The 14,526-nt window shown below is 39.3% G+C and overlaps 1 protein-coding gene across 2 annotated transcripts in view; it reads right to left on the bottom strand.

The window, feature by feature from the left end:
- The window catches only part of RLF (RLF zinc finger), an 80,474-nt gene extending 66,504 nt beyond the window's left edge, over positions 1-13,970 (bottom strand). For both annotated transcript variants that reach the window (XM_086381020.1, XM_086381027.1), the window contains exon 1: positions 13,721-13,970. In XM_086381020.1, the coding sequence (XP_086237146.1) occupies positions 13,721-13,957 (237 nt within the window). In that variant the 5' untranslated portion in view covers positions 13,958-13,970. The remainder of the gene's footprint in view (positions 1-13,720) is intronic.
- Positions 13,971-14,526: the final 556 nt, after the last annotated feature.

The raw sequence follows: 14,526 nt of genomic DNA, 5'->3' as shown, positions 1-14,526 counted from the left end.
GCCCTCCTCCAGGGGATCTTCCCAATCCAGGGACCAAACCCACATCTCTTACACCTCCTGCATTGGCAGGTGAGTTCTTTACCACTAGTGTTATATAGTGCATCATTTAAGCAAAGCTGGAAAACATAAGAAATAATACTATACATTATATTAAAATTCACAAAGTAAAGAGATGCCAGAGAAACATTAAATAGCAAAACCAGGATGACAAAACCAGGATGGGAGGTAGACAATCTCTGACACGGCATACACAGGTAGCTTCAATTATTTCTGAGGTTGTGTTTATTTTAGCATTATGCACTTTACTACTTGTACGCTGGAAATACTTGTTTTGGAAAGTAGCATATCCTTCAAAATTTTGCGCAAAACTGATTTTCAACCTAGATTCCTATACCCAGCTTAACTAACCCAAAAGAGAGGGGAAACCTCCTCAGGAACTACTGGAGAGTAACTCACCCCCCAAATAGGGGAGTATAGCAAGTCAAAGGCATGAGGGCCAGAAAACAGGATCTAACAAGGGAAAAAAGCAAAGACAAGTACTGAAACAACATATGATAAAATGAAAATTAATTTAAAAGGGTGGCATAAGTACAAACCATACAAAAACACAAGAAATACAAAGGGAATGTTCCACTTATTCTTCACTGAAATGCAACAAATGATAACACTTTAGTAACTGTGTTTCAAACTTTTTCCATTTATCACTGCTTTATAAAATAGTATATTATAGTTTTCTAACATTTTTTATAAAAAACAACAGATCCTGGATAACCTTTCAAATCAATACATACAGCACTATCTTTTTGCCTGTATTTTTTTTTTTTTTAAGTTTTATTAAGTACAAAGGAGATAGAGAAAGCTTCTGACATAGATATCAGAAGGGGATAGAAAGAGTATCCCTTTTTGCCTGTTTAAATTTGAAAAAAAAAACCCTGAAATACACCAAAAAGGAAAATTCACACATAGTCCTACTACTTTAAAGTTCTCTATGCCATAAAGAAGTAAAAGATCACTCCTGTGTTCCACCTAACTCTATTCCTACTCTCTATGGCCAAATAACCCTGATAAATACAATTTGGTATGTCTTGGTACATACGCCTTATATACATAAACAAAAGCTTTCTGATTCTTTGTAATAATCTCCTGAGCTCAAATATTTTATAGCTCTGGGATGTTCAAGGGGTACTTGTTTTTTTGGCATTTTCAAACCTAAAATAAAAAAGCCCTCATCCATTTCAAGATGGATTTCTGACATTCCTGCTTTCCCTTAAATTAGTGGGTTTTTTCTCTTCTCATACACTTGCTTCAAATTTTGTTTGGCAATGAAGATGATTATAGAAAAGTGGCATGGAAATTCATTTCTATGGTCTACACCAACTGGAAGGCGAGATAATGCTGTTTACTCAAAACATTTATGTTTTAAATTATTGCATAATAGTTAGGCAAGGAAATTGTTTTACTTACTTTCCTGTTACCTAAGGACAAACTAGTTGGAAGGTGGATAAATACATATGACCATCAAACACTGACTACTGGTCTACTGTAACAATAAGCAAATGCAATAGGAAAAAATGTTTAATATTTATCTTCTCCACTAGACAATAAGCTCACTGTAGACCAGAACCCTGAATAGAACGTAGCAGGTATTTTACAATGATTTGCTTTTTGATTCTTTGCCAAGTTATTAAAGATCTAACTTATTTTTTTTTACAATTTTTAAAAAAATATTTTACTTTATATTGGAGTGGAGAAGGCAATGGCACCCCACTCCAGTACTCTTGCCTGGAAAATCCCATGGACAGAGGAGCCTGGTAGGCTGCAGTCCATGAGGTCACTAAGAGTTGGACACGACTGAGCGACTTCACTTTCACTTTTCACTTTCATGCATTGGAGAAGGAAATGGCAACCCACTCCAGTGTTCTTGCCTGGAGAATCCCAGGGACGGGGTAGCCTGGTGGGCTGCCGTCTTTGGGGTTGCACAGACTTGGACACGACTGAAGCGACTTAGCAGCAGCAGCAGCAGCAGCAGCATATTGGAGTATCACAGATTAGCAATGTTGTGATAGTTTCAGGTGGACACCAAAGAGACTCAGCCATACATATAGATGTACCCATTCTCCCTCCAACTCCCCTCCTATCCAGGCTGCCACATAACACTGAGCAGAATTCCCTGTGCTATACAGCGGGTCCTTGTTGGCTATTCATTTTAAATATAACTGACAACTTATTTTTGAAGTTTGATTAAGACAGTTTTTCAGATACATATCTTTGATTAATATGCCTATATACCAAAACAAATTCAAACTAAGGAGATTTAATTTCAAATTCTCACTGCATCACTTCATGGCAAACAGATGAGGAAAAAGTGGAAACAGTGTCAGATTTTATTTTCTTGGCCCCAAAATCACTGTGGATGGTGACTTCAGCCATGAAATTAAAAGACGCCTGCTCCTTGGAAGAAAAGCTATGACAAACCTAGACAGTATATTCAAAAGCAGAGGCATCACTTTGCAGACAAAGGTCTGTATAGTCAAAGCTATAGTTTTTCCAGTAATTATGTAGGGATATGACGGCCCTCAATCTTTCCCAGCATCAGGGACTTTTTAATTACTCCCTATTTTATAGACAGGAATACAGAGGCACAGCAAAGTTTAAGGTCACAAAAGGATCGGAATGAGGATTTAAAATGAAACCTCTTAACTTCAAATGTACGTTCCTGTGTATGTTCTCCATTTCATTAGACGATAAAACATGACTGACCAAACATGATGTTTTACCCATACTTACTTTTAGAACTTCATGGGATAATCTGTCTTAGGTTTAACATTCTCATTAACCAAGTCCTTTAAACATCAGAATCAAGATTTCACTATGAAGGAAGAGCCAAATAAGGATAGTGAGCATAACAACGAATGTAAACAATTTCAGCTCAAATTAGTCGAGTAGCTTCCACTGGGACGGCCATCTACCCTAGAGGGATAAATGATAACCCATCAAGGGGCAGAAATATAATATGGAACCTTTTGTTTAGTTGCACTATGCCTTCGTTGCTGCATGTGAGCTTTCTCTAGTTGCAGCGAGCAAGGGGCTGGTCTCTGTTGTGGTATGTGGACTTCTCACTGGGGTGGCTTCTCCTGCTTCAGAGTACAGGCTCTAGGTGTGTGGCCTTTGGCAGTTGTGGCACACAGCATCAGCAGTTGTGGCTCGAAAGCTCTAGAATCTAGGTTCAACAGTTGTGGTCCATGGGCTTACTTGCTCCTCGGCATGTGAAATCTTCCCAGATCAGGGATCAAACCTGTGTCCCGTGCCCTGGCAGGTGCATTCTTACATAAGCACCACCACGGAAGTTCAATATTGAAACTTTTATTCAAATTAGTTTTTAAAACCTCACCCTTTTTATACTTCTGTGTTTGCTTGTACTTTATATATTGGTATTGCTTTAAAAATTTTAATATTCATTTATTTCAATAAGGATGCACAAGGCAAATGTTTGGAGATGACTTAGAAAAATAATCTTTAGCAAATGTTTCCCAATAGAATTATTTACTTTTGAAGGAGAATCACATCTAAAAGGTCATCTCATTTAAGTAGCAATTTGAAGCCCCATAACAAACTGATTTGGCTCAAGGTAATACATCCATTCAGTGGAACTTTATTTGAAAATGTATAAAGATAACAACACAGAAAAAAAGTTAGCTAATGAAAAGCATGAGGGTCTTTCCATTGATTCAGCTATGAATTAGTCTTTCTAAAGATTCCCAAATCTCCCCCAAATAGAAATGATCAATAAATGTTTGTTGGAAATGAGTACACTGACAAATCTCTCACAAAAATCACTAAATTGTATCATACATTGCAACGGCCTCAGGTTAGGCCACAACTAACTCTACAGTATGTTCTGCTTCTTGAGAATCTCAAACAGCATGGAATCCTAAGGTTACAAGGTCACACTGAATAATTAAGACACAATCAAATTTTAATGACTTTTAACTAATAACATTTTCAAATAGAGGCATGTTTAAAAAGTAAAGACAAATCTCACAGGGGGAAAAAGTAAATACCTAATACACATGAAAAAATACACAAATGTTGTTAACTTAATAGTGTAATAGCAATTATCTGCCACAACCAGATGGGCAAGTATTAATAAGTTCAGTAGTATCAGAAATGGCAAGGCCAGTATCTATCAAAATTTTAAAAAACATTCTCTTTAGTCCAGTATTGTAATTTCAATTCCAGAAATTCCTGATATGGATTTAAATAACTGGTGCTTAATGTTTAAGGTTATTCACTTCAATATTATTTGTGATAACAACAAAAAAGAACACAAATGACTTAATTGTGGGGTACTGATAGAGAAAATTGTCCTGATACAGAAAATTGTCCTCAATATAGTAAATTAAAATGCAAATTTCGGAAGAGTGTATATTTTCATTTTTGAAAATACACGAGACACTGTTAACTTCTCTGCCAAGTGACTGGAGGAACTGAAGGCAGAAGAGGGCTTTTACTTTTCCCTTAAACTTTTCTGTAACTTTATATACTCTGCCATGAGCATTGCTTTTATAGTTAAAAAAATTTTTTCAATTAAGAGTATTAGGACTTCCCTGATGGTCCTGTGGCTAAGACTCCACGTTCCAATGCAGGGGGTCTGGGTCCGATCCCTGGTCAGAGAACTAGATCCCACATGCTACAACTAAAGATATCAAGATGTCACAACTACGACTCAGCACAGTCAAACGAATAATTTTTTTTTAAGTGTTGACGGTTTTGCTACCTGCACAATTTAAAATTGATGCAGTTTTCAATGGAATACCAAGAAGTTATTTTTTTAATATAGTCAATATGCATGTCTTCCACATGAAAAGATATCTACATTAAATGAAATAAGCAAGTTTTAGTATATAAACTTGACACTATTTTTTTTTTTGGACACTATTTTTTAAAGACAGTACATATCATACAAAAAAATTCTGTAAGTATATGAATGAATGATGAAAATGAAAAATATTTTAGTGTATTGTAACTTTTAATTCCCAAACTGTTATCTAAAGAAAATGTAGCACTGAGATATAGAGGTTTGTGATAGCTTTCATCTTTACTTTCTTTTCTTTTACATTATTCTACTTTTTTACAATTAGAATGTGTTTATGAGTTAAACAGTGAGACTGCATGGTACTTTCACTTTCTGCTTTATGCATTTATATGTCTTGTCTTAAACTTCTAGAAAGAGCATGCATCAGTCTGGAGTCACAAAAAACAAAAAATAAGTATTCAGTTTTATTACCTTAAAATATCTTATATACCTTAAACATATAAATATACATATACATGAAAAAAGAAAATGAAATCACAAATTAAAATACACCTATTTTATACAATCATTCATCATAAAAATACAATTCCCAAGCTAAGTCATTTATTCTATCATACCTGGCAGTAATTCTTACAAGTGTCCATATTAAAAGGCATTACTGTTCTGGCTAATGTGGCACACTCAGGTTATCTCTTTGGGAGTAAAAATACTTTAAAACCAAATAAATGTCAGCACAATCAGCTACTAGATCCCCCCCAAAAAAGGACAAGAAAAGGCCTCGAAAAAACACATTGAGAAATCAGTATAGCACAAAAGTGAGGAGAAACAGATAAATACATCAGTATTAATAGTTTCCAAGCTAGCTGTGCTGCAGAAATACAGGAAAACCTAGATGAATAAACTGCAATTCATTCTCAATTTCCAAAAAAGTTATAATACATTAAAATATTGTTCATTTGGGGACAATAAGTATAATCTAAAAACTACAAAAACTTTGGAGGGAAATTTTTTTTATACAAAGCTCACAGTCGTTTAGGCTGAAACCAAGAAATCAAAACTCAGTGGTGTGCAGAAACATAAGGCAATCAACTATTCACCATAGTGATTTGCTTTACTATAATGAAAGAGGCCTGGCATGCTGTGATTCATGGGGTCGCAAAGTCGGACACAACTGAGCGACTGAACTGAACTGAATGAAAGCAAGACATGTGATTTGGGGGCTGATACAAGGTTTAGAACATGGCAAAATGTTTTATAGACAGCCTTATCTTAGCAAATGTTATACTAAACTTAAATGTCTTTCTAGGCATCACAGTGTGTCTTCTATTTTTTAAAAAAGCATTTCTCCAAACATCATCCCAACTTACATAAACACAGAATCCTTATTTCATGAAGTACTTATGAATACATGTATTTCATGGAGCAAGCATAATTTAGGAAATGCTGATTAAAAAAGAACAGCACAGGCTCTGGAGTCAGACTTCACCACAGCTGTGTGATCTTGGGAAAGTTACATAATTTCCCTGAGTCTCAGTTTTCTATCTGTAAAAGGAAAATACCACCACTTACCCAAGTGCCTGGCACACAAAAAGATGCTCAACAAATTAAATATCTATTTTTTCACATGGTTTCCATGTTGGCCTATGTCAGCAATGAAAGTTTCAGGAATCTATTTTTTTATATCAACTTGCAATCTATGTTTGGGTTTTCTAATATGGTGTCAATCATATCCAAAATAAATACTTCAATCTAAATAAACCTTGCTGAAAAATTCATTACTTTAAATGTTTGTGGAATATAAGAAACCAGGGGAAGTTCTTAGAAAATGTAAACAAAATTAAAACGAGATTCTACTTTTAGTTAATCAAAATACAAGAACAGTAAGACCTGATCCCTACTGGAAGCAGCATGACCTTCTTGACCAAAAAAAGTTCTTATTTCTTGATTAAGATAGGTTAAAACTCACTTGTTACTCTCAAGAAGTCTAGTCAAGGATTTATGGAAGGAAGGAGACAAAGGATCAACAAATACTGACTGAGTAGCTACTAAAGGCCAGGGACTAATATAGGTAGGGGTAAACAAAACAATCAACACCCTCATGCTGCTTACAGTCCAAGTGGGCATACAGACAAAGAGACGTATCAGACAGTAGTCAGTGATTCAAAGAACTATAAAGAAGTGTTAAGGAGTCAAAAGAGGATGGGGATGAGCTACTTCAGATAAGACAGTCAATGGAGACCTCTGGGACAGGCGACAGGCGTCTAGAACAGAATGAAAACAAATATTTTTTGGTCTGCGAATGCCTTTGCAGTCTTGAAATAAGTGATGTTTTCTATTTAGATTTTTTACTAACGTGGTTCAGGAGAGCATGATCCACTGGTAGGCACAGAAGTCACTAGAGGCCACAGTATAAGAGACTAGGTGGTACCGCAGTAAACGACGGCACCTAAAGCTCCCACTGCTTCACAGATCACATTTACAATAATGTTTTGGTTACATGCACTGAAAAACTAGCTTTTCTGATTATAACTAATTGTTCTCTAGTTCCTATATAGATATCTCCCAAGAGAAGCCAGCACAAGAAGAAAAGCTAATGCATTTAATAAAAATCCTTTAAATAATTGAAAGAAGCAAAAATAAAAAGATATTGCTCAAGAGTCTTCATGGCCACCAACCTCAAGGAGTTTGGAAGACTGATCCTTGCTATCTCAGCATCTCCAAGTCATGTGTGCTCAGTCCTGTCTGACTCTTTGCGACCCCATGGACCGCAGCCCGCCAAGCTCCTCTGTCCATGGGATTTTCCAGGCAAGAATACTGGGATGGGCTGCCGTTTCATACTCCAGGGGATCTTCCTAACCCAGGGATCGAACCCGAGTCTCCTGAGTCTCCTGCATTGGCAGGCATATACTTTACCACTGAGCCATCTGGGAAGCCCTAGCATCTTACTCAATACTACATCATGTCTCCTATTTGCCCCCTCCATCAACTCTAGCCCTCATTTCACACATGTAAATCTGTACCTTAATATGAATGTAAGCCAAATTGACAAGTAATGTCTCTAAAATCGCCTATCCTGTTTCTTCACAGTAATTTCCTGTGGTAAATCTGCCTTTTAACATACCAGATTTTACATTAGGTGTTCCTACAAAATTTATTCAACAAATTAGTTCTGTGGGCCAGGCATTGTATTAATTTCTAGGTACCAAGAATAAAACAAAGACTTATTGGCTTACTAGTCAATACAAGAAATAAACATGGAAAAAAAAATTCAGGTACCATGCTGATGTACAAGATGCTACTGGAGTACATATTCTAAGGGGAAGAGTCACCTCATTCTATCTAATGAAATCAGAAAATGTTTGAAAAAGCTTATTACTTGAGCTAGGTATTCAAGGACAGATAAGCAGATGAGTTAAGGGAGGACCCTAGGATTAATCAAGCAGACTTAGAAATGAACACTGAGGTGAAGATAGACAAAAAAAGAGAGAGAGAGAGTTGGGTGTAAGGGGTGGAACAGTCCAGATCCTAAAAAGCTTTCCTTGCCAGGTTAATAAGTGCGAATTTTATTTTGGCTTTGGGGCAAAAAAAAAAAAAAAAAAGGAAGAATTTTAGTGAATACAGTGACCAACAAGATCATGTTTATAATTTAGAAGGAACACCAAAATGGACTGTAGGTAAGGTCACTTGGAAGGCAAGGAAGATTAGTGAAGAGATGTAAAAGGACATTATGAAGCCTGAACTAAGACCATGACAGCAAGAAAAAGAGTTAAAACCAAACAGGTATATGCAAGCCAGAATCAAGATTGCCGGGAGAAATATCAATAACCTCAGATATGCTGATGACACCACCCTTACGGCAGAAAGTAAAGAGGAATTAAAGAGCTTATTGATGAAGGTAAAAGAAGAGAGTGGAAAAGCTGGCTTAAAACTCAACATTCAAAGAACTAAGAATATGGCATCTGGTCCAATCACTTCATGGCAAATAGATGGGGAAACAAAGGAAACAGTGACAGACTTTATTTTCTTGGGCTCCAAAAATCACTGCAGATGGTGACTGCAGCCACGAAATAAAAAGACACTTGCTCCTTGGAAGGAAAGCTATGACGAACCTAGATAGCATATTAAAAAGCAGAGACATTACTTTGCCGACAAAAGTCTGTCTAGTCAAAGCTATGGTTTTTTCAGTGGTCATGTATGGATGTGAGAGCTGGACCATAAAGAAGGCTCAGCGCACAACTGATGCTTTCAAACTGTGGTGTTGGGGAAGACTCGAGAGTCCCTTGGACAGCAAGGAGGTCAAACCAGTCCATCCTAAAGGAAATCAACCCTGAATATTCATTGGAAGGACTGATGCTGAAGCTGCAGCTCCAATACTTTGGCCACCTGATGCAAAGGGCCCACTCATTAGAAAAGACCTGGATGCTGGGAAAGATAGAAGGGAGGAGGAGAAGGGGACGACAGAGGACTAGATGGTTGGATGGCATCACTGACTCAATGGACCTGAGTTTGAGCAAGCTCTGGAAGATGGTGAAGGACAGGGAAGCCTGGTGTGCTGCAGTCCGCAGGGTTGCAAAAAGTTGGACACAACTGAGCGACTGAACAACAGGTATATGCAAAGTGTCAAAAGAAAGCAAACAACTAAAAGGAAATCTATTAAAATCAAAGAAAGCGTCACAGATAAGGTGACATTTGCACAGGGCCCTAGAGAAGGAAAGTCAGCCATGCAGAAAATGTGAGAAAGGATAGAACAGCACGATGAGGGGGCTTCCCTGATAGCTTGGTTGGTAAAGAACCGCCTGCAATGCAGGAGACCCTGGTTCGATTCCTGGGTCGGGAAGATCCAACGGGAAGGGATAGGCTACCCATTCCAGTATTTTTAGGCTTCCCCTGTGGTTCAGCTGATAAAGGGAAAGGCTAAGCACTCCAGTATTCTGGCCTGGAGAATTCCATGGACTGTACAGTCCATGGGGTCACAAAGAGTTGGAAAGGACCAAGGGACTGTCACTTTCACTTTTCACAGCACAAAGAAAGGGAAAGACCTAAAAATGCTTGATGAGCTGAGTTCTTGTTAAAGTAGTAATGCCATCCTTTGTAGATCAGTCACCTGGGAAATACTTACTGAAGGCCTAAGGTGTGTTTTGGATCTGATGAATCCAATGACAATTAAGATCATCTTTCCAAAATAATGCACCTAAAAACTTGTAGGCACAATTTTAGTCACAGAGTAACTGAGCTCCCATACTTGGTCCATGGCATCCAAGTACAGTAATTCTGAGTAAGAGTAGAACTGGGGTGGTGGGACTGGCTGAAAAGTAAGCTGGGGGCAAGGCTGTTAAGACTTCTCATCCCAAGAAATCCGGATAACTCAGTTTTAGAGCCATTGGCTTTTTATAGAGATTGTTTTATCTAGTCCACACAACAATGTATTTACATAGAGAACAGTAAGTACTATTATTACATTTGCAAATGAGAAACTTCGGTTTAAAGAAAATTAACATGACCCAAGGTCACACAGCTAGTTTAAACGGTAAAGATGTTATAGAATGGCAATCTGACTTAGGCCTTTGGACCCAATCACTAATCTAGGGAAAACTGAAATATATTCAATACTCACCGAGTTAACATTTAAAAATCTACAAAGTCACTGTTAGTCCAAAACTGGAAGTGTCTCATAAACAAGGATTACTCATAAAGCTACTCTCAAAGTATAATCAATATACTTTGATTGATATATATTGGGCAGTATACTGCCCAATACTCTCAAAGTATAATCATTCACTCAATAATGTCAATTTTGTAAATGAAGTCTACTGTAAAAGTCTTCAAAATCTGTGTTACAAATACACCAACCAGTTGGAAAACTTCAGGAATCTGGGTTCCCAAAACATAGTAAGAACCTGAGAGGATATCATCAATTTTTCAGCAGAACAAAGAAAGACTGTTTTCTAGAGTTAATTTTATCCACAATGTCTGGCAGACAATGTTTTTAGAAAAGGAACTGAAGGAAAGGGGAAAGAAAAATCCACATCCAACTGTCACTGAATACAAATTTTCACTGACTACGACTTCATCTAAAAATCATTTTCTTAGTAACTATTACTTATGAAGTTTCATTTTGATCATCTTTACAAACTTCTGAAAATTGAAAACATGCCCAGAATGAAACAAGCTTCTCTATCCTTTCATATGCTAGTTTATTTCTTGATTTGGTGCAATTCCAAAGACAGAGCCATTTCTTTTAAGTGCTGCAAAAGCTAGAGGGAATATGGTCCCAGCCTGTTGCAGGTTCTACTTTGGGCACTCTAAGTCCCTAAGACAATATCTCTAACTTAAACACATGATAAAAATACCTTTTGTGGCAGTTAAGCATCCCCGAGAGCACAGATGAGGCCTTTATGATAATCTAACATCACTACTTCTCTTTACACATTCATTAGGTACTCCCTGCAGGACAGGTCCCTATTCCCAGCACTAAGTGCAATGTCAGGCACACACACAGTCAGTAGGTGAAAAAAATCTGACTCTGCCTTTCCAATGTGAAACCAAAAGCTATTCAACCAAATTTGGATGGTGAAATTATCCTACTTCATCACAAAATTTAAAAAACATTCTGTATCTGATAAGAAAGGACACCCTAAGTTGACTGGGCTATGGGAAAAAATGTGCCAAAATAATGTGACAAATATTGTGAAGAATTGAAAATAAACTTTCTGCTCTATTTGTATAAAGCATTACAAGCAGATAAAGGTCAGAAAACAAAACATAATCTCACAGTCACATTTTGCCCAAGGTTATTAGCTAAAGCAAGTAAGCAGTAGAGTCACAATTAAGATCCAAATAACTCCCAATCCAATGTGCTTTCTATTACTACATATTGTCACTGATACTTTTACTTTATTAGTGTAAAAAACTGTTTCAAGAAAATTTCAGACCAAAAAAAAAAAAAAAAATTCACTAAAAAAAAATTACAAAAATATTTTCTTTTAAAAATTCTTCTGTGTCCTCGCATCTTAAGTGTTGCAAAGACAATACATTAAAAAATCAGTCAAAATCAAATCCGCCAGTACTAGACTTAAAGCAATGTGTGTGTGTGTGTGTGTGTGTGTGTGTTATTCTCTGACAAGCTTCAATTTGGTTATATCCATTCCTGCTATCCTTCCAAGAAGACTACGAAAGCTTAGAAGGCTTATCCCAAACCAACAGTTCTTCTGCTCTCCTCCTCACTAATCCTGGTCCAATTAGTTCCCTCTTCTCCCAAAGCACTGTTTTCCTTCTCTTCACCATTAACACTACAATGCCACCTCCTTTTCCGATACTTAACAAGACTCATTTTCAACCCTTCAGGCACAGGGCCTTCTCAGGCCACTCCATCTAAATTGGCCTCTCCCAGTTACTTCTACGTATTGATATGTATTACAGTCTGCAGTTAACCTTTACGTTTATTTTTACTAGTGGACTGTCTTCCCAAAAGATGTCCCATGAGCCCCGCCCACCCTTTGTACAAGGTATCCTCTTCCATCATCACCAAAACTACATCAGCAATACTGTTATTTCTACTACCTCCTCCAAATGGTAAACTCATCAAGGGTAAATGCTGTCTGATTCATGTTTCCTCAGCACTTGGCAAAGTGTTTGGCACCATTCTATGGAGTCAGTAAAAGTTTGTAAATCTGTATAGTAAGAATGTTCATTGAGAGTGAAAATGCCGAGGACACCTTAGTACTTCACAGTTCAGGGTAAAGGCTGCAGGTTGTAGACAAACGAGTGATACAATGCATGGAAAAGATTCATTGGCAAGGACAAAATATATTCAAGAGGAGAAGCGCTTCTGGCTCAGCAGAGAGGAGGGAGAAAAGCAATCAATCAAGTCAATTTTTGATTCTCCTCCGGACCAACAGAGCAAATTGTCCCTCAAAATAATAACTTTGGCACACCGCAATTTATTCTGCACGCCCAACTACTCATTAAGAGCCCAAGTGCCAACACACTACGATTATTTTGCATTCTTTAAGGTGCACCAGGTGAGAAGCAGAGGGGTGCTTCCAAAACCTGATTAGAACAAGCAGAGGAAGAAATAATCATGGTGCATCTTCAAATTTACAAAGAAAAATCGCGACGTGATCATGGAAAGAAAACTCAGCATACCAAGAAATATATAATCATAGGTTAGGACCCACTATGGCACAGAAATGGTCATAGAACTGCCAAAACAGACCACACTCCACATCTTTCCCAATCCTCTTCTACTCAAAGACCCGAATAACCATTGCAAGGATTAAGAGCCTCATTTCTGGCAGCACAATTCTCCAAAGAACATAGAAAAGGCGAAAGAACAGCTTTAATACCCTCCCCCCAAGGCAGCCAAAACCAAACAACCAACCAGCTCCACCATCCCTAAACAGAAAGCCCTAGACGCCTTTCAAAGCCAACTGTCATACCTTTGAGGGGCCCAAAAGACATTGACTCCAAAGATAAGTCTCTGGCCCCAACATATATCTCCGAATTATTTAGGAAAATCCAGGCATTCCAATTTGGACATCTGCACTCAAAAAAGGATCTCCTGGCAGAAAGGAGCAATCAATCTTTCAAGAGGCAATGGCGCTCCAACCACCCGGCTGGGGGACAGGCAACGACGACAGGGCACGGCCCTTCTAGGGAGCCGCCGGCGCCCTCCCAGCTCTCAGTCTGACCCAGCGCTACCCTCCCTGGCGGTGGCCAAAGTCGGGCACTTGGCGGAGGGGGGCCAGCGGTTGGGCTTTCGAACTGGGCCTTCCCGGCCCCGGGGGCGCGGCAAGACACGGAGGTGGCGCCTTTCAGTCCAGCCCCGGCAGCAGCAACGGATCCGGGGCCTCTTCCCCTGGTCTCCCCGCCCCGCCGCCCTCAGCCAGCCAGTCCGCCCCTCACCTGGCAGAAGCTCCGACAGTAGTTCAAAGATGAGACCTCCGACACCTCCTGCTCCCTCAGTTCTGTCTCCAGCTGCCACAGACAGGGTCGCAATCCGGAGGCTACCGGCGCCGGAGATGCGGGACTATGGCCCCGAGCCATGGACTCAGTCTCGGTTCCGTCTCCGGCTCCGGCTCCCACCGGAGCCTCAGCCCCAGCCCCGGCGGTGGCGGCGGCGTCTCCCTTTCCGTCCGCCATCTTCCCACGGCCCAGCAGCGCGTAGGCAACCAAGCCACGTGACTCAGACCTGGCCCCGCCCCCGGCCGACCGCGCGTGCTGACGCACTCAGGGGCGACTCAGGCGCCCGCTGGATTCCGTCATTGGAACTCTGGACGCTCCTCCCCTCCGCGGCCTCCTCTACAGGCTCCCTGGCAACCGCCTGGCAACAACTAACCAGAAGTTCCTGTCCACTGCCGTCCTTCCATTACTTTTGGAGTTACGGGGTCACTGAAATGGGACATACATGTAGACATAATCTATCTATGAAAGAATGACGTTTGAGCTGCGATCTGAAGAACGAGAGAGATGTAGCCAGAAGAGCCTTTTTAAAGGAAAGCATCCCAAGTAGAAAATAATAATAATAAGCAAGGTTGTGGAGGTTGTGAAGTTGAAATGAAGACTACCCCATGGGAACGTGGTTTATAATACAGAGGGCATTACACGTCAGTAGCTAAAGGATGCGGAGAAGGCAATGGCAACCCACTCCAGTACTCTTGCCTGGAAAATCCCATGGACGGAGGAGCCTGGTAGGCTGCAGTCCATGGGGT

The sequence above is a fragment of the Bos grunniens genome, chromosome 3 (genome assembly GCF_055505025.1).
Source record: "Bos grunniens cultivar Pamir isolate PY7600 chromosome 3, Bosgru_T2T1.0, whole genome shotgun sequence".
NCBI lineage: Eukaryota > Metazoa > Chordata > Mammalia > Artiodactyla > Bovidae > Bos > Bos grunniens.
Note: the sequence above shows the minus strand (reverse complement) of the source record. Positions and strands in the feature narration are given on the sequence as shown.